Raw genomic sequence first — 19,606 nt, 5'->3', positions numbered from 1 at the left:
GACTGTCCGGGGCAAGCGCGGCCTGCGATACTGGCTCTAGTCCCCCTGCGAGGGTCCAGGCCTTACGAAGGTGTCGGTGACTCTCTCCGCGCCTGAGGTAAAACTTTGCATTGTTGGTTGGTGAGGGCTGTAGGGCGTGAGGACGCGCAGAGCACTTTAGAGAGTCTGGCGGGTATCCCCTGCGCTATCTGTTCAGGCATTGTTTTGGGCGCCTCGGGTCCTGTGTCACGAGGTTGCGTAAAGCGTGGCGGACGGAGCGGAGTCGGGGGCATACAGCGCCGGCGCAGAGGTGCGGACGGGTCGGGCTGAGGGACAAACCAAAGTGCTGCACTCCGCACTGAGGAAGAGGGAGGGAAACTCCGGGCCAGAGACAAAGGGGGGCGGGGGGGTGGTGGTGGTTAGAAAGCCGAGTGGGGAACATCCGGGTCACTTCCTGCCGCCTCGATCCGGGAAACGCGCGGGCGCTGCGGCCGATCACGGTGAGGCCTAGCTGATAGAGGGGCCTTAGGCGGCGGGACCGGCGGCGCGACGGGGTGGGCGGCCCCGGGGAGCGGCGGCTGTTCTGGAGCGCCCCCTCTGGGACGCGATCGCGCGGGCGGGCGGGCGCGCGGGTTCGGCGGCCTCTGCGGAGAGGGGCGGCCGGGCCCCCTCAGCGCGGCGCTGCCCTCCTCGGGCGCACTATGCGGCTGCCGCCCCAGGGCGCTGGGCCACCGCGAGCCGAGCGCGATGAGGATGGCCGCGACACTGGTCTTGCGCGAGGCGGTCCCAGCCCCGCGAGCACTTATCCGGGCGGGCGCCGGGCTGCCCTGCGCAGGCCTCGGTGCTGCCCGGGCCCCTCCGCCGGGCGTGGACAGCGCTTGGCTTGCCCGGCCCGCGGCGGCGTAACCGAGCCAGTCTGGAGTGAGAGCCCTTGCTGCGCTGCTCCTTCAGCTTTCGCAGCCGCGCCGGGAGGGCAGTCCCTGGATTCCACCCTTTCTCTGCCAAGCAGGCGGTTTCTCTTCCAGTCCACGCTGGTCTGTTTTGGTTAAAACATGATCACAGCTCTTCTCCACTCTTCTGAAGAGCAAAGTTTGTCAAGTTTTTGGAAGAGGTGCTTGCTTCATATCTTCTTGTGCTGATAATCAACCCATGGAGTGACAATATGAGTCTAGCAATCTTAAGCTAGTTTTATTGATACTACTTGAAATGAATAGGATCTTGTTCGAGTTCTTGGAATGTAGAGAGCATGCTGACCCTGTTTTAAAGATTCCTCACAGGTTAGAAATCTGTGTGTGACAGATGCTGTCCTGCAGCAGAACTGTTCTTTGTGAGACTAGTTTTTTGTATTTGGAAATAGATTTGTTTGTTTATTTGTTGATTTAGTTATTGGTCTTTTCCCTGTATGTGRGAATAGGTATCTGTAATGAAACACAACCAGTTCACTCCCTKTGATAAAGGTTTTGTTTTGTTTTGGTATGGTTGGTCCTTGTTTTTTATTTTCTCTCCAGAAGTGGATAAGGTGGGTATTAGCTGCAGTCTACAAAGTTTGGAAGCTTTTGCTCATTTTCTAAAGCTTTAGTAATGATATCAATAAGAAGGGACAGCACTGCTTATATTTGTGGATGGCAGGGTGGAGGGGCAGGAAGAATCTAAAACCAAATAGAAGATGGAGATGGACCTCTTGTGCTCACATGGCTCCTGTAGTATAGGGTTCGTTTCCTTCCAGGGCTGAGGAGAGTGTGTCCTTTCCAGTTAGGTATCTCTTTAATGTGTTCTGACCTCAGTTCAGTTTCTTAATAATGAATTTCACAAGTGGAGGAAAAATCAGATGTAGTCACAGTAGCTTTTTTAAGCTTTTTTTTTTTTTTTTCCAGATTTTTAACTGTTTTAAGTTAATAGCACTATCTTTCTTTTGCTAGGAGTTTAAAGAGCTTATAAGACCCCAATATTAAACATAGACATTTGGACAAAATACTACTCCAGTTATTATTACAAAGAAAACAGTGTGCCTAAATTATTGAGGTAGATAAATGTAGCAGAGAAGATAGGAAATCTTCAGCTTTATTTCCGAAGRTCTTGTTAACACATTTTATCTCCTTTCTTGTTATTCCATTACTTCTGAGATCGAAGTGTGTGTGTATATATATGTATATATATATATTCTGGTAAATCAATCTATTTCTTGTATCTAAAGCAACAGGCATACATTACAGCAACAGTTTCAGTAAGATGTATAGGTTCCTCTAGTGAAGAGCTACTGGACGGGGTATGTCAGGAATTTATTAATAGATTGCACTTTTGAGCAGATTCAATGGGATCTTCATTCAGAACTAGGTAGGCTTTAACTCTCATTTATCACAAACTAACGAAATAGATATGCAAGAGACAGGAGTGGCAAGAGTGTGGGTTGGAGGCAGGGGGTTGTATGTGTGGAGGTTTTGTTTGTTTGTTTTTCCTTCTCCAATATTTGTCTGCTCTTGTAAGGGTTATTGAACCCTGTGTGCTTTGTGAAGAGTTTAACCAGGCACTGACCCATGCAATACGAGTATGTAAGATATTTAGATACTTCTGAGAGAGTAACATGTTCCAGAAGTGAGAAGTCTCATTTTTTTTACATCCTTTTATGTTGAATGCTTCCTACAGCCCTATAGGCATGTAGGGCTTGCAAAAGTCAAAGTGAGCCTACAAGTGTACAGTCTTCCACAACTGATTTACTTTAAAATACAAAAAGGGCAGTAAATGTAGTTATGCAATAATAAACCTGTTGCACTCCCTGCCTAAAGATACCCGTTGTAGTAACTTGAGCATCCCTGGACTCTTTTAAAACATTGTAACAACAGCCTTGCAAAAGAGAGACCAGAAATTGGCATAAAAATCAGAGTTGGGAACACAAATGTGGTACACTTGGGAAAGAAATGGTGTGCAATCCTTCYTCAGAGCTTGTTTTAACATCTTGAGGTACAAACCAGTAAACAGATTAGACTTAATCTGGCAATGTAGGTGTATATATGTGCCGCAAATAATCTCTGAATGTAGTCTGTTTGGTGATTATGACAAATGGTTCGATATTTGAAAAGATCTTTACAGAAGAAAGACTAAGATTACTGAGTCCCTATATAGTGAGTGCATAACTAGTAAGAACAGCAAGCAAGTTACAGAGTGACCCAAAACAAATCAGAACTGAAGCCTGAAGATTCATTCTGTTAAAAATTACTTAGTTGGTGTTGTTCTGTAGGATCTATGTAGTTTATAGCCAGCATTTCCCTTGAGATAATTACCTGTTACCACAAGAAACTTAATTCATTGTGTATTTGAAAGCATTCTGTAATACTTTTGCCAGAGAAAAGCTACCTGAGTTACTAAAGGATCTAAGAATATCTGAGTGGTACAAGTACAAGTAGTTTCCTCAAATTATTGTAGCTAGATTAATATAGCAGACTATTTTGTACTGACAGCACAACTGAAGTTCAGTTATCTATTCAAAAGTTCATTTAAATCTGTTTCAAGAGTATAGGATCATCTGGAAATTTGAAAGAGTAATTTTATTCTAAAAGAGATTTTTGTTCTGACAGTGTTTCAAAGACTCCTACTTCTGCATGAAGGAGTCTGAAGTGGTATGTACAGTTTCTTTGTTACTTCTTCTGACTTAACTAAGATCCAGGTATTTCTGTTTTACCCATCAAACAATTTATAGTGGTGATTCATAGATAACATTAAGAAGAGTTTTGGATTGAATATAGGACTTAGTGTACATATTTGCTCTATTTCAGGGTTAATGATACTTTCTAAAAATAACTTTCTTGGGCATGAATTTAACTGCTAGCTTTAAACTGAGATTGTTTTATGGACATGCAGGCAAAACCTGGCTTTGGATGAAGCTAGAAGGAAGTATTTGAAATACTGAGTGCCCAGAGAACTCATTAGAACTGTTAATCTGGAGTTTTTGAAGGCTTTGAGTTGAGGTATCTCTTCTGCTATTTTTTTGACGTGTTGGAAGCCAGCTGTCTTCTAATCTTTAAAGTGCATAGTAAATGAGCATGTGTAGTTCAGTGTGAGATTTTAACACAAACATCTTTGTAAACTACATATCACATTATTGTACGATAGACTGTAATACTTATGAGTGCTTTGCATGTTAATAGTTTTGGATGTTGCATAGTTCTTGATCAGTATTTAAAATGTTCATGTTAATGGAATGCTAATATTCCTATCATTAATTCCATGAAGCTGTTTAGTGAAAGAATTCTTGTAATTCTTTTGTTTTTCCTAAAACCTAGTTAACTACATGTAGAATTAAAGGCAGTTGGAGAAGTGAGATCAGCTGTGAGTACCAACACTCCTTTGAAAAGGAGAAATGTGCAATAGGGAGAAAAGTTAAAAACTTTTATTGGAAGGAGGCTGTGAGCATCTTTTGACTATGTAGCTAACAATTTTAATAATGAAAAATAAACTCTGTTTTGATTAGTGTTCTATGTTAGTGGAAAATCTTCCCTGAATTTGAGTAAATAGCTATATTGTAACTACCATGTCTTGAGCTCCTATTGTATCATCTGCAGTGATGACCTATTCTCTGCATATTTTCTGCTGCAGTTTGCTGTTTTGGTCATCCTTTTTTTTTTTTTTTTTTGGTCTGTTACTATGGGCAGTGAAGATCCAGAAAGATCACAGAGTTTATGCTGGAGTTCAGAAGTACCTTGTGGAATGAGTGGGACATACCAGTTCTTCTGTTGATGACTTCTGCATTGTTGTCTATGTCTGCTGATGTTTAAGTTGCATAGAAGAATCCTCTCAAATTTGCTGAGAGGTCACTAAGTTCTATGTCCATGTTGCTTTTGCATAGTGTACTTACACATAGGAACTTACAATCTAAAATTGACAATCATCATCTGTTTAAAAGAATCAGGAGCAACAGATGTATTTGCCTGCAGAAGAAAATCATGAACTTATGTAGATAGGCTATTTTCTTACTAAGGATGGCATTTCTGTTGTCTAGTTACTGTTAAATATTTTTGAGAATGTAGTTCACATACAAAACACAAGGTGGGGATATTACATAAAGTCCAGTAACTTGACACTTTTGACATGGGAGACCTTGATGTTTTTTTTTCTTGATGTAGCGTTTTGCTGGGGTGGATGGGGGGATATATATCTTGACAAGAATAGTGAAAATCATAGATCAAAGTATTTCCTGGGTAGTCATAGCTTTTCAAAATATAGGATTTGTGAAATATGTAAACTTAAATTAGAAGTTTATACTAAAAGCTATCCCTTTTTCAGAGGGGGACTACAAGTATGTCTGGCATAGCCCTCAGCAGACTTGCACAGGAGAGAAAAGCCTGGAGAAAAGATCATCCATTTGTAAGTGTCCAACTGTCAACTTTCTGATTTCTTTAGCTATTTTTGTCTTTTGATGATTCTTTAATTTTGTGTGTGTGTGGTATTTTTTTTTGGGGGGGGGGGGCAGAATTATGTAGTGCAAAACAAAATAACACTATATATAAATAGAAGATAGTTGTATGCTGCAAGTGCTGTGTCTCTTCTGAAATCCTCAGTCTTGACTTTTTGCCTTAATTCAGGGTTTTGTAGCAGTACCTACAAAGAATCCAGATGGCACAATGAACCTAATGAACTGGGAGTGTGCTATTCCAGGAAAGAAAGGGGTAAGACTTACTATTGTCCTAACATTTCACTTAACCACTGAAAAGTAACATAAGCCTGCTCATATATTAAGATGAGAACTGAGGATATAGCTTATATGCAGCTTACTGTAAATGTTTAGATCCTTTTGCTATTTTGGAAACCAGTTTCAGTAGATGGAGAATGACATTGGACTAAATATACTGAGTCTGACTGGCATTGAGCATGTTAAGAAACAAGTGCTTCAGAGGACTGTGCGAGAACTCTGCATAGATAATTATGATGATAAACCCTGTCATGAAGCATATGATTGTGACTTTTGTTAATAAATACTGCTTTAAGGCTTAAAGTTTTAAGGTTAGTATTTCCAAAGTGTTGCCTCTGCTCATGAACCACAAATGTCTCTTTTCTGTCAATTAAATAGTGAGACTTTTTAATCTTACAGAGGGGCTGTCCTATAGCATTGTTCTTAATTTTATGGGTTTTATGGAAAATAGTTCTGCTTTATCATTATGGAAAATTTCATAAGCTGAAGGTACCAAATCCCCTTCTTGTAGAAAAAGAAGAATACCACTTTCTAACATTTTTTTTTCTAGCTGATTTAATCTATGATTTTATGTCTACTTCCTAAAAAGAAATAAATGTGGTTTCTACTGATATTTTTATTTCTCTTGTTACTCTAGTTAGCTTAGTTCTCTTTTAGGTGAGAGAACAAATAAAACATAGATGGATGTCAACATTAATGTATGAAGCTTTTTATGAAGCTATTTCTTTCTCAAGTTTTTGTTTGCCAAGGAGTGATTGGTTGCTCTTGAACCCTATGGATGCAGTCTTTTCTGGAGTAGTACTAATAACTACTCTTTTTTTTTTTTTTTTTTTTTTTAATTTTTGCAGGTCTTTGGTGTGGAATTACTCTTGTGTTTTGACTGTTTTACTACATCTTCATGACAGCTTACTTAAGTCCCTATAGAATCTGTTCTCTTTGATTTTTGTTTAATACAAAAAGTATATGTTAGCAAAACATACTGATTCCATACTGTTCTACAGTTCATCTAGTACTGAAATGCCCTCTAGTGTTCTTGCTAGAGCAACTTGACTAGACAGTTATTGAAGTATTGAACTAATTGATGCCTGGCTTTGTATGACTCTCTGAAACAACACACGTCCTGTCAAGGGTTAGGGTAAGAAATCTTAGGGGTACTGCTGTGTACGTTGTAAAATGAAGCAAACAAAACTGGCCTTAAATGGCAATTTCATGTCCCCTTTAAAATGGCTGATCCCAGGACAACATCAGGTAAATTCATGCATTTTTGTCTCTTCAGAAGTGAAAGCCTTAAATTATTATCAATCTCTAATCAAGAATTTTTGCTAGAAGCAGCATGTGGTGTTTGTCTTTACCAGACCAAGCAGTTGCAGTAGGTTGCCTTTGTGCTTGCAAGTATGCTGTACTTGAGCTGCTGCATCTGAGCCATATTGGTGGATGAAATCGCTTAGGTGGAGAAAATGAATGTTTGGAACCTTGATACTGAGTTTTATTAAAACTTAATTATCCTGCAAAAAATTTTAAAGACCTCTAATGCAGGTGCATATATGTGAGTTGTTGAATCCTTCTTTTGAATCCTTGCTACCTACTCATTTTTTTCCTTTCCGTTATGTGCATGCTTGACTATTCCAATTTAAACATAGAAATTTGTACTTCTCCCTGAATTGCATCTTTTTTTGCCCCGAAATTGTTTAAGCGTATTAAAGTTAAGTAAGTTTGAACCCAAAATGCTTTCTCATCCACTTGTCACTTCTGTCAGCTTGGTTCTGCCTCTAGATTTATTGGATGTCTTCTATGCTATTARCAGATCACAAGCTGAAGTAACGATTGGTATTTGACATGGAATGGATAGCTTCATACACTCCTATTTTGACAATGGATCATTTATTAACTGCCTAAAATATGACTTGAAAATACATCTGCCATCTGTGCAGTAGCACAGTAGGATCTAGATGGTGCTTTATCTTAATAAAGTTTTCAAATGTCTGCTATTTTACATCGATAAAATGTGTTGCTCTATTGGAAAGAGTCAAAGCTTAGCCAGTAACTTATTTTCCCCCAGACATTAGAATAAAAACAAGTACTTAGTTTGATTTCATCAAAAGGCTTCTAGCTCCTTTTAAAATGGAGATGTTTGTCGTCCCTGCAAAAAGTGTAGGGAATGGGTATTTTGAGTTGATTAGAATTCATTATGACCATTTCAGAACCTGTTAAGTATGTTATAGTAATCAAGACCATTCACTCTTAAAACTTTTCTGTGTTGGTATTCCTTAGCACCCTTTCTCTATTGTAGGCTGAAAGTTTGCACAGTGAAAACTAGCAGCAGCGGTGTGTGCTTTTTTTCACTAAAAAGCTCATGGTTCAAGTAGGAAAGAGGTAGGGCTTTTCTCCTAGGATAGTGTTTGAATGTCCTTGAGGACACAAGTTGATGACTTGTGAGACTATCATCACTTATTTTTGTCTCTAAAGGACGATTCCAACACTTAAATTCCAGTGAGCCATAATAAAGTCTAGTTACAGACAAGTAATCTGTATTAGAGATTACTAGACTTTTTCACACTTCTTACTGGAACTGAGATCTTCCAGTAAGAAGTTTCTTATACATTTAAAAAACAAACAATAACAACAAAAAAAGACAATCTGCAAGATTATATGACAGCAAGTAGACAGGATTAATTTAGACTAGTGAAGAACATTACATAAGTCTAGACTGCCCAGCAGTGTTGTTGTTTATTTTTGGTTTCGCAGTTTGTTTATTTTTGGAGTTTTCTCTCAGACCAGATTTTCATGAGCTGTTTATATTCATTCACTTAAATAATGTGTCCATATCCTATTTACTTACACTTTTTGTTCTTCAATTACAAAGCTGTCATACTATATAGAAGTTATTTGTGTTTATATTGAATTTCTTGACCAACTCTGCAACACTTTTTAGCAATAATCAAGTGGAAAAAGCAAGGGTTTTTTGTTTGTTTTTCTTCCCCTTCCTTTCTAGCTGCTAGCTATATAGGTAGAATATTTAGTCTCGATTAGACATGGCTTTACACCTTTATGGAATTGGTATGCGGATGCAGCACTGAGATATTACTGCTGTGTTAAAGCAGACATGTACTCTTAAAAGATTTTTTTAACTCTTGGGATTTGGAATTTAATTTCAAATTACTATATGAACTAATAATTTTGTTTTGTCAATAAAAGTGTGTGCTAGATAATTTGTTCAATGCATTCTTACTAGAACTGGCAAAAAGCTAATGAGGCAAGAGGAAAAATTTCGTRTTGGTATAAAAAAAGGAAGGGTCTTACTACCCCATTTTGTTTTTGTTTGTTTAACCTGATGTAATCTGAATTATTTTGATAGACGCCATGGGAAGGAGGATTATTTAAACTACGGATGCTTTTCAAGGATGACTACCCTTCTTCACCCCCAAAATGCAAGTAAAATGACCAAAACCCATGAGTTTAATAGAACAATATTAATCTATTCTGTGAGAATGTGTGAGAGGTTATGAATGGTTCTTCCTGATTTTCTACTAAAAGGTGTTTCTGTGCTGCTTTTGCATCTGGGGATCAAGTGTTTAAATGAGGAAAATGTTCATTATTAGAGGGCTGAGGAGTAGAGGGCTGCTTTGTGAATGCGAAATCTGAGAACATCTTCTGTCTTATTTAGCTTCTGGGTTCTTTAAAAAGGCTAGCCCTACAAACCAAGGATATGATCACAAACAGCTTTTTATACAGTGTTTCATGTTTCTTTAGTATTTCAGCAGTATTGGTTGTCTTGGCTATTCCTTAAGTTTTTCTCCAGCTAAATTCTTGTGGCAAAAGCAACATACTTTTTTAACTAGAGAATATTTAACATGAATAGTTCAAGAAATACCAACCAGTTTAATGCACTTTGCAAGTGCTGAATCAACTATCATCTCTAAAGGTATATCTGTGATTTATTTACTATGACTTATTTCTTACCAGTATTCTTTGGTTCCCACTGAACTTCAAGGGCCTCATAAGCAAACCTTAGTTGTGATGTAAGATAAATAGAACACTGTCCTACTACTTAAGTATTTTCTAGATTGCTCAGTATCTGTTCATCACATTACTTAAGATGCAGGATTTTGCATTTAACTCCTGCAGAGATTAAAGAAATGTGAATTAAAGGATGTGCATTGCTTGGCAAAGGGATARTTGCGTAAGCCCATTCCTTCAGTCAATCTTGCAACTTCAACATGCTTTGAACATGAACAAGTTTATTATGCATAAAAGGGAAACCGGAGAAAAATAAGTGTTCAGGGCTTAGCTTAGTTTTGGGTGTGGGTTGTTTGTGCGGGGTTTGTGGGTGTTTTTTTTTCTTTTTTCTTTTCCTTTTTTTTTTTTTTTTTTTTTTTTTCTTGCTGGTTGCAATGATATTACTGTGTTGCTTGGGCTGGAATTGCAGACATTTAGAGTTCCTGCTTTATATGCAGGCTGAGCCAAGAGGAAAGCCAATAGTAACAGCCTTTCATACCCCCAAAAAAACATCTTTAGAGATTGTATGTCTGTCTCTTCCTGTGCCTCACGTGACCCCTCCCACCTTGTATCGTGTTGCTGTGGTATTTTATTTATTTATTTCCCCCCCCCATAGACAGTATAAGCTAGCCTTCTAATTGTAGCCTTAGCTTACATATGTAAATAAACTCTTTTTCCGTAGGTAAATTTGAACCACCATTATTTCACCCGAATGTGTATCCTTCAGGCACAGTGTGTCTCTCCATCTTAGAGGAGGATAAGGATTGGAGGCCAGCAATCACAATTAAACAGGTCATTAATTATACTTGGACATAAGCACTTATTTGCTTTGCCTGATTGTCTTACATGAATCTAAAATGTTCAGCATATGCTTCTGCAATTGACTTCTAAGAGTGTGTATTTCTTTTTCGTCTGTTTGTGTTGTTTTAATGGTATGTAGGCATAGATGTTACTAGGAAATACTATTAACTTCCTGTTCCTTCTTAAACAGATCTTGTTAGGAATACAAGAGCTTCTAAATGAACCAAATATTCAAGACCCAGCTCAAGCAGAGGCTTACACAATTTACTGGTGAGTATCTTTACATATCAGCTTCAAAGCCGTTGTATTACAAAATCACAGAATATTCAAGGTTGGAAGGGACCTCTAGAGATCATCTAGTCCAACCTTCCTGCTCAAGCAGGCACACCTACAGCATGTGGCACAGGGCGGCATCCAGGCGGGTTTTGAAGACGTCCAGAGAAGGAGACTCCACAACCTCCCTGGGCAGCCTGTTCCACTGCTCTGTCACCCTAACAGTAAAGAAGTTCCTCCTCACCTGGAGAYRGAACTTCCTSTGCTYCAGCTTATGGCCATTACCCCTCGTCCTATCGCTGGCCACCAGTGGAAACAGCCTGTCCCGTTCCTCCCTGCATTCTCCCTTCCTGAACGTRTACATATTAATCAGATCCCCTCTCAGCCTTCTCTTCTGCAGAGAAAACAGGCCCAGCTCACTCAGTTGTATTATCTACAACTACTTGTAACTGATAGTATAGTATGGAAATATTCTTACTTTCACAGCTGTAGTCTGTGGAGATGTCTAGCTCATGCTAAATTTAAGCAAAAGAGGAACTTCAAAGTTTAATGGTTTAATAATATGAAAACAGCAGTACAAAAATAAAGAAGAAAATTATTCCCATTTTTAATGTCTGACAGGCTGAGATTTAGTCAAACTTGGGTATATTTCCTTATGTAGAAACCCTTTCTTCTATAAGTCATTACATTTGAAACTCGTGAAATTCAGCGGGAATACACATAGCAAAATAATACACACACACACACACACACACACACGTACGTACGTACGTACGTTTCCAGAAACAGAAGCATAACACATACATCTTCCATAGAGCTTCTGCAGTGAAAAGTGAGGGGACGGGCAGAAAGCAGGGGGTTGGACTGGATTCTTACTAGACATCCCTTCCAGCCTCGGCCCTTCTGTAGTTTCAAGTCTTCCTTAGTTGCACCATGATGCGCATATTGTTTCTTGCGGGTACAGCATGCCTACCTCTAAAGCCTAAGTGAGGGATAGTGATGAGGCAATAATGATTTTGTGCAAGCAGCAATTAGAGGGGTGAGATTGGATTAGCTGATAAGTCCTATCATCAATACAGGAATAAGTTGCTTCTGTCTGGTAGTGGGCATTTGTGTCTGAAGGTAAGTGTAATGAGTGTGGAACATTTTGTGAAAAATAAGTCTTTAAAAAGGAGAGAGTCATGTATGGAAAGCTTGTAACTGTACAGAATGAATATTGCAGTAGCTATGAAAAGAGGTACTGTTTAAACAAAAAGAAAGAAGGTGTGGGGTGGAGGTCCTCAATCTTAATGTCCCGTAGTCAAAAATGGGCAGCTGATCTATAATCTCTGTGGGGGCAGAACAAGTTAAATGCTTTTGACTCCGGCAGCAGCTGAAATAATGACCCAGATCAAAGCATGAGGTTACCGTTCCAGACAGAAGTCTTCAGGAGGTTGCCAGATTAGAAAATGACATTTTATGAGACCACATCTCTGACATACTTTGGATGTGCCTGTATTACAGGAATCTAGCTTAAAGGAAAGATAGGGTTCATCAACATGTCTTGGATTAAATACTTCACTCAGTGTTACTCTTCAAGAATATATTCACAGGATTTTATTGAAGGTTGGATAGAATTGAGTGCAGGTGAAAGACATGCAGAAGGCTGCAGTTGTATGTAGTATTTTCAAGAGCAAGCAGTGTTGAGGGCAGGCCATTTTTTAACAAACTATTCTGAGGTACTGTGTGGGGAGGAACAGCATGCTTTTATCTAAATATATATATACACACACACATGTACCTAGTGCCTATGTGTCTCCTCTTAATGCAGACACACTGGTATGTGTATATTCAAAAACAACTTATTGTTCTTATTTCTGCCTTACTGAAAGGACAGGATCTTGGTTAATACTAATCAATCATATCAAGGTACAAATGAATATACTGCTTTAAGGAATAGTCTTATACTGCTAATATCTTACAACAGCATATCTTACATAAAAGAGTAAAGACAATGGCTTTAGTAAGAACTTGCCATTTTCTCTGTTCAGTCTGTACGCCTTAATGACTGATTATAGTTCCTTGTAGTAATACTTGTTTAATCAGTCTTCATGTATGCTAGCTGCTGTGAACTATTGTGCCCTTTTTAATGTGCAACACTTTTTCAACTAAAGATTAAGATAAAAATGGTGATTTGAGGCAGGATCTACAGAGAGTGATGCTGTTACTGTCTTTTTTCCCCTTCTTAGAGTGCTTTCCGTCTCCCCTCAAAGCAAAAGAGACGGCACTTTAAAATTGTATTAATTCTGCCAACTATTCTGTGAATTGGTCTTGTCGTGTGCTTTGTGTTGTTTGGTTACTAGCATTGAGCTTAAAGCATTAGCTTTAAGAGAGGAAAAAAAAAATCTTGCATGTAAGACACAGCTAGCCCAGTCAGAGGGCAGGCATAATCTTGCTTGTTACATGTTGGTATGGCATGTGGTGAGATAATGCAATCATTCAACAGAAGACTAAGTAACTAGTTAAACAGACCTTCCCTCCAAAGCAAATTGTCTGAGTATGATCCAGACAAATACTTAATACAGTGAATTCTTGTGCGTTATGAAAATAGTATTCTCTTCTGTCTAATGTGTGTTAATAGTGGTTTAGTTTCATATTGAAGGAGGGGAAAAAGTGCAATTATGATTTCTCAAGCTTCTGTTCTTTCTTATTCAGCCAAAACAGAGTGGAATATGAAAAGAGGGTTCGAGCACAAGCCAAGAAGTTTGCACCATCATAAGCATCTGTCATGCAGCATCTTAAAAAGGAAGGGATTGGTTTGGCAAGAACTTGTTTACAAAACTTTTGCAAAATCTAATGTTGCTATGTACAATTAATATCCACTTAGGGGAGGGGGTTGTATGTGTGCCATTTTCCATATTCGCCACTTGTATACAGTTCTAAATTTGCTGAATTGCCCCCAGTTTTTTCATACAGGGTCTCTTCCTTCAGTCTTTTGTATTTTTGATTGTTATGTAAAACTTGCTTTTATTTTAATATTGATGTCAGTATTTCAACTGCTGTAAAATTATAAACTTTTATACTTCTATAAATTCACTAGTATCTCTAGTTACTTTGCTATCTGATGCAGGCATGCTTTAAAATGTTTAGAACTATATTTAGCCTCCAGCTGGCTGTATGGGGAAAAAAATCATACCCTCCACCCCCTTCCCTCCCTGGATTTGTTTTTCTATCTTTCAGAAACTAGGTTGTTATTGCTTAAGAGCCTCTGAGATCCAAAGTCAGCCAGCATCTTTATTCTGCATCACTTTCTTTGTGTTTATATGGCGTTCTGTCTGTGTTGCTGTTTAGAGTAAATAAACTGTTTATATAAAGGGTTTGGTTTCATTATCTTCATTAAAATTATTAAAAGGATGCCATTTAAGCAGTTCCAAACACAATGAGCACATTTTTTTTTAATGTTTTCCTCGCTTCTCTCTCGTCTCCCTTTCTTGCCTCCAAAACAGATGTTGTCCTTTGAGCCTAGATCATGATATTCATAGCTTTGAGAGGAGTTGTAAGTACTTAAACAACTCACTGAATTATGTGACTAGAGACCAATTACTTACTGGTATGACCACTCCATCATAAAACAACAAAAATGCAGACTGACTTTTAACTATAGTACTAACTCTCAAAGGAATACAAGATGACCTAAAGTACCGGGGGATTTTAAATGGTATGTTTCTCCAAAATACTTTTGTGCCTTCTTCCATATGTTAATGTGTATAGATTTTTAGGAAAAAGAAGACATGCTCTATGTAAAGGAAACTGGTTAAATCATGTAAGTTTTTTTCCATGTATTCTAAGCTGGTATGCCCTATATTAAAATTGCACTTTTTTAAATGTATTTTTCTAGTTCAAGTAATTCTGTAAAACATACAATGATAAAAGCTTCATCCCATCTCATCTTCAGAGTTTTTGTTATTAAAAGCTAACCTACGTCTGCAGTAGTAATTATCTTAGTGTTACATCTGTGCTTTCAGGCTTGCTGTATTTGTCAACATCTGATTATGGTAGCACTGTAACATGAAAATACTCCCTCAAATTAGAATAGTTAGCACCATTGCATTCTCCTTCCTTGAAGACTGTGTGTAGAATTTAGAGATCCTTGCTCTCTAGCTTATAAGCTAATTTCAAAAAAAAGACTTCAAATTCTTGAGGTTGGAGGCAGAATAACTGAGGAACAAGGTTAAAGGTGGGATTCACTGTCAAGTCTGCTTCAAAATCTTTTCTCCTTTAAAGGGAGATAGGGTATTTGCACCACTAAAATTGCTGGTGTGACTCCCAAAGCTGCAGCAGAGCTAGAATTTCTTTGCTATAGAGTAGGAAGAAGGTTAAGAAGGTTAAGAGCTGTGGGTGGTGGGTGGTTGGTTTTTTTTTGGGGTTTTTTTTTTTTTTTTTTTTTCCTGCTGTGATTGGAAGAATTTAATCTTAGGCATATGAAGGGTTGCTGAAGTTCAGGTTTAACTAAACCTAAGGTTAGGTTCCACTTAGCTGCTGGAAACTCAAAATAGCATTCTATTTAAGTGCCCAGGAACCTGAAAATGGGATAATGGCTATACTTTCTAAACTGGCAGACAGCTCAAAGTGAAAGTGAGGGTAATGTGCAATTGTGATTTAGTGGAATGCTGTCTCAAAATAATGAGAATAGTGGCAGTAGTATTATTGAACCTACTGTCAGAAATTCTATGATATATCTCTGAATATAAAATGCTAAAGCTTTGGGTGTTGTCAAGGACCTTCTCATTGAACCTAAGCACATGAAAACTCAGCATTGAGATTTTAAAACCTTGCCAGGAAGGGCTTTTTCGTTTGTGAGGTGTTTGGTGGCGGTGGTTGTTGTGATTGGCTGGTTTACTGTAAAATAAGTGACACAACTAGAGTGGATAAACCAGCTTTAAGACTGCACAGAAGTCAGGAGCACCTTATGTGCTCTCATTTGGGTAATAATCTACAATTAGAGCTTTTGCGAGATGGAATATTCCCCAGATGTCAGAAAAGGCTAGTCTACAACATACTATCAAGTAAAAATAATTCCTATAAAGTGCTCTTCAGAAATGTTTCTTTACTAACATAACTAAGCTTCAACATCCTTACATAATAACCATTATGTATAATAACCTTTATATGTATAAGTAGACCTGTAAACCTCTGTGGCTATAGAGGTTCAGCTAGAAAGAGATAATTAAGCACCCAATTACAGGTGGACAGCTCCCATACTATTAACTATTCACAAGAAAGTGTCTTATACAAGATTTTACAACTCTTTACAAGGCTTTTATTTATTTTTCCAGGAGTTGATTTCTTGGTTCTTGGTGTAGCAACGTGTCACTGACATCTTCCTTGGAACTGTTCTCATCAYTGGTTTCAGTGTCATCATCTGTATTGCTCAGTGGACTGTCCTCAGATTCTTCATTACTTTGTGCTATTCTGGAAACACTTCAGGATGATAGCAGCAAAGTAATTTTCATACCAGAAAAACAAACAAAAATAACCTAAACAAATGACAAGAAAATCCAAAAAACAAACACTATGTAATTTAAATTTCATTACCCTGGGGCCTTGACTGGCCTATTAGGATTAGAAAATTCTTTTCCTGAGTCAACATCAAATGGATCTGGAGGGGAGGAAAAAAAAAAAACAAACACATTCAGATGCATGGCTGCCAGGGAGGGAAAGACATAGACAACATATCTGCTTCAGCTTTCTGATACATCTGACATATTCTGCCAAGAGGACAAAAGTGAGGAAAAAAACCTAAATACCATGTTCTTATCTTCTCATTCATCCTGTATTCTATTTGAAAATGGGGTTTAGAAGCAAATTGGGGACAGCCAGACTGCCCACATAGGTTGTTAAAACTTAGTTCTGGAACTAGTCAAAAGTCTTTTTGACTATCTTTTGATCTTGACCATTGAGCTTTCTTGTGTTGTCTTAAATGAGAGAAAGTACTTACCTGTGAATACAAACTGAAATACTGACATACCCAGTAAGTTATGCAAAGAACCTGGGAATAAGCTATCCTGCACTCATTTAAGGTATTTCCATTATCCTTACAGGTCTGCTTTTAAGCATCTTGGTTAGATACTCTTTATACATGTCTGTTAAGGATTTATCTAGACTTGAACATGACTCATTTACTGTCAAGACTTCATACCTGTATTTTTGTTACAGTTCTCCTATATTGTTAGTCGTATGATTCATATTCTGCCCTTGACAGTTGTAGATACAGTGAGGAGGTCAATATATTTTCTTTTTACCCATTAGTTCTCTAATAATATCCTAAAGTTAATTAGGGTATCTGCTCCACAGCTGAGCCAAATAAATTAATATTAAAAAAAAAATGCCCAGGTGAGAAAAGGTTTTTAGGTGTTTCTTACCTATTTCTTCTTTTATTTCTTGGACACTGTCTAAATACTCCTTTTCAACTCTCAGTACATCTTCTTGGCAATGGCAGGTTGCATACTTTTCCAAAAGATTTTTGTTCAAATCAATAAATGTCTTCCCCCATTTAAATTTCCTTAGAAGAATGGTGGCTAGGTCTGGAAATCCTAAACCAGAAGATAAAATATCAATTCTCTTTTAAATATGAGATTTTTACTTGGTTTACAGTTTTGCTTTTAATATCAGTATTTTTTCAGTTTCATAGTTTTAAGAGATTAAAGATTATTTAATCTTTAACTTGAAATATCTAAGTCCAAGAGAAGTTGATAGTCTTTTAGTCTTACATGAAAACATTAAAATATTTTGTACAATGGATGATTCAAGCTATAGCTCCCACCTCCTTTTTTAAGACACTAAATATTATACATACTATAAGTAAGTTCTCTCAGTATAGCAGAGAATGTCTGTTCCATTGTCAAGAAAGTTCTGTTGTGAACTTGGAAAACATTATGAGTAGGGGGTGTTTTCTTTCAATGTTCTCAACCAGAGCCCACCTTGTTACAAATAGCAGCTAACTTCTGTGAAGGCAAGAGGCCTAAAGATTAACACTTTCTTCTCTAACCCCCCCCCCCACCCCTTTTTCTGTTGTTTGTTTGTTGTTTTAGATTTCCTAACATTTGGTGCGGTTCTGACAAGAGTAGGGTCATCAGATCGTAGGTCATGTGGAGCAGCTGAGATGATCTCCACCCTAGAAGTATCTAAGAAAGGTAATTATAAGAACTAGATGGTCTCATTACAAGCACAAGACTAAGGTGATGAGCAATGGGAAGCATTGTAATTTATTCTATCAAAAATAATCCATTCTGGTTTATTAAAGATATGAGAATTGCTGGTAACACATTTCATATCAAACACATTAAAGCCTACCAACAATACAAAAAGTAGCAGCTAAAGCTTCCACGCATGACAGCTTGCATGGCCGGCCATAGTTTACAGGATTTGCAGCCACCAGGTAAGGCAGCAGCCGTAGATGATTTCCTTTCATTCTCTTAAAGGGAGTTTCTTCGAGTTTTGCCCATGAGCAATCTATGACTGCAATTCCACTCTGAGCAACAATATGTCTGGAAAAAAAAAAAAGAAAAGAAAAAAAAAAAAAAAGAAATATGCTGTATTTAAAAAATAATGTTTGGTTGTATTGATAAAATAAGTTAGAGTGAGAATTGCTGGTTGGGCAAAAAATGAACATACAACTCCCTTCCCTTCCCTTCCCCCTTTAAAAAATCTAAATTAAAACAAAGTAAAATTCAGCTGCAATGGGAAAGTGGGAAGGAATAACAATATACTTCTCTTCAGATTCCAAACTGAAAGTCATATCCACATGTTTCAAGCTGAAATTCAAGATTTTTAAAAAAAATGTGATTGAAAGATTAAAAATAATTATCTTGTTCTTAAGGCATTGAGATCAAAGTTCAGACCAAGTTCCTCCGCTAGCTTCTAAAGTAATCTCTTAATACATATACTCATCTTTAAAATTCTGCAGATACATTTGAAGAAAACCTGTGAAGTTTCCCAAAATAAGTTTTCTAGCTAATGGACTGTGGTGTCTAGTGCAAGAATTTTTATTGGGGGGGGGGGAGGGGAAGGTGTGTCTAAGCTGCCATGATTCTGCATGTACTGGCCTATAAGCTGCAGAACGCCCTTTACAGGTCTATAGATATTTTTCATCTGATAGCAGCCGTTTCAAAGTTTTAACCTTATTTAACAAGAAGACGCCGAGTCTGACAGTCACGCGCTAGCGGGAAGGAAGGGTTTGGGCCCCTCGCGGGCGCGCGCACCTGTCGGCCGGTGAGACGGGCGCAGTCGCGGCGGGGCTGAGCACGAGCCCCGCGAACCTCTGCCCGAGGCGCAGGGTGCGCAGCAGCCCCGCGCGCGCCAGCTTCCTCCCGGTGCACCGCTTGGGATCGCAGTGCCCCAGATCCCACATGGCCAGGGGGCAGGGCAGCTCCACCGCAGCGGCGCCGCCCTCCGCGGGCTCACCGCCCTCCAGGCAAKCTGCAACACAGACAGCCCTCAGTGCCGGCCGGCCAGGATCAGCACGGAGCCGCTCCCCGTCCCGCGAGACCCCAGGCGCGTCCCAACCAGACCGGCACCGGCCCCCAGGCGCGCCCCGTCCCGCCCTTCCAGCAGGCTGCCACAGACACCCTCAGTGCCCGCCCAATCTCCAGCCGCGACAGACCCGCAGCTGCGGCCCGCCCAGCGGCACCGACCGCAGCCTCAAGGCGCGACTCCCCCAAGCCCCTAGTCGCGCCTCACGAGCCGTCCCGGCCGCCATACCCTTCAGCGCGGCCTCCGTTTCTGCCGCGAAAGTGTCGAGGCTCTGGATGTCCCGGCGAGCGCTCCGCGCCGGGGCCGCAGCGGGCCGCGGCGGGCGTCTTCTCCGCCTCATGGGCCTGCGGTCGGCGGAGCTGG

The 19,606-nt window shown here is 39.2% G+C and overlaps 2 protein-coding genes across 3 annotated transcripts; one reads left to right on the top strand and one right to left on the bottom strand.

Moving 5' to 3' along the window:
• Positions 1-14,132, top strand: UBE2I (ubiquitin conjugating enzyme E2 I). 2 transcript variants are annotated; one of them, XM_026054008.1, is made up of 7 exons: positions 1-97; positions 5,257-5,337; positions 5,556-5,639; positions 9,018-9,090; positions 10,341-10,450; positions 10,650-10,729; positions 13,427-14,132. In XM_026054008.1, the coding sequence occupies exons 2-7, from the start codon at positions 5,272-5,274 to the stop codon at positions 13,488-13,490; spliced, it is 477 nt and encodes a 158-aa protein (XP_025909793.1). In that variant the 5' UTR covers positions 1-97; positions 5,257-5,271; the 3' UTR covers positions 13,491-14,132. The 2 variants fall into 2 exon arrangements, with proteins under 2 accessions (XP_025909793.1, XP_025909794.1); XM_026054009.1 differs by lacking the exon at positions 1-97 and adding an exon at positions 445-479.
• Positions 14,133-15,286: 1,154 nt separating this feature from the next.
• Positions 15,287-19,598, bottom strand: TSR3 (TSR3, acp transferase ribosome maturation factor). Its single transcript, XM_026054007.1, has 6 exons — positions 19,472-19,598; positions 18,973-19,189; positions 18,065-18,258; positions 17,134-17,304; positions 16,307-16,370; positions 15,287-16,192 (listed from the first exon to the last, which is right to left on the bottom strand). Exons 1-6 carry the CDS (start codon positions 19,581-19,583, stop codon positions 16,036-16,038), a joined length of 915 nt encoding a protein of 304 aa, XP_025909792.1. The 5' UTR covers positions 19,584-19,598; the 3' UTR covers positions 15,287-16,035.
• Positions 19,599-19,606: the final 8 nt, after the last annotated feature.

Source organism: Nothoprocta perdicaria, unplaced genomic scaffold (genome assembly GCF_003342845.1).
Source record: "Nothoprocta perdicaria isolate Ctin4 unplaced genomic scaffold, notPer1 scaffold_12, whole genome shotgun sequence".
NCBI classification, from domain to species: domain Eukaryota; kingdom Metazoa; phylum Chordata; class Aves; order Tinamiformes; family Tinamidae; genus Nothoprocta; species Nothoprocta perdicaria.
The sequence above is the reverse complement of the archived record's forward strand: the minus strand, read 5'-3'. Positions and strand labels throughout refer to the sequence as shown.

Bases quoted from the DNA above. Each gene is read 5' to 3' on its own strand.
- UBE2I (XM_026054008.1), top strand. From the start codon at position 5,272: ATGTCTGGCATAGCCCTCAGCAGACTTGCACAGGAGAGAAAAGCCTGG. The intron at 5,338-5,555 runs GTAAGTGTCCAA...GCCTTAATTCAG, and splicing joins GGAGAAAAGATCATCCATTT to GGTTTTGTAGCAGTACCTAC. The intron at 10,451-10,649 runs GTCATTAATTAT...CTTCTTAAACAG, and splicing joins CAGCAATCACAATTAAACAG to ATCTTGTTAGGAATACAAGA.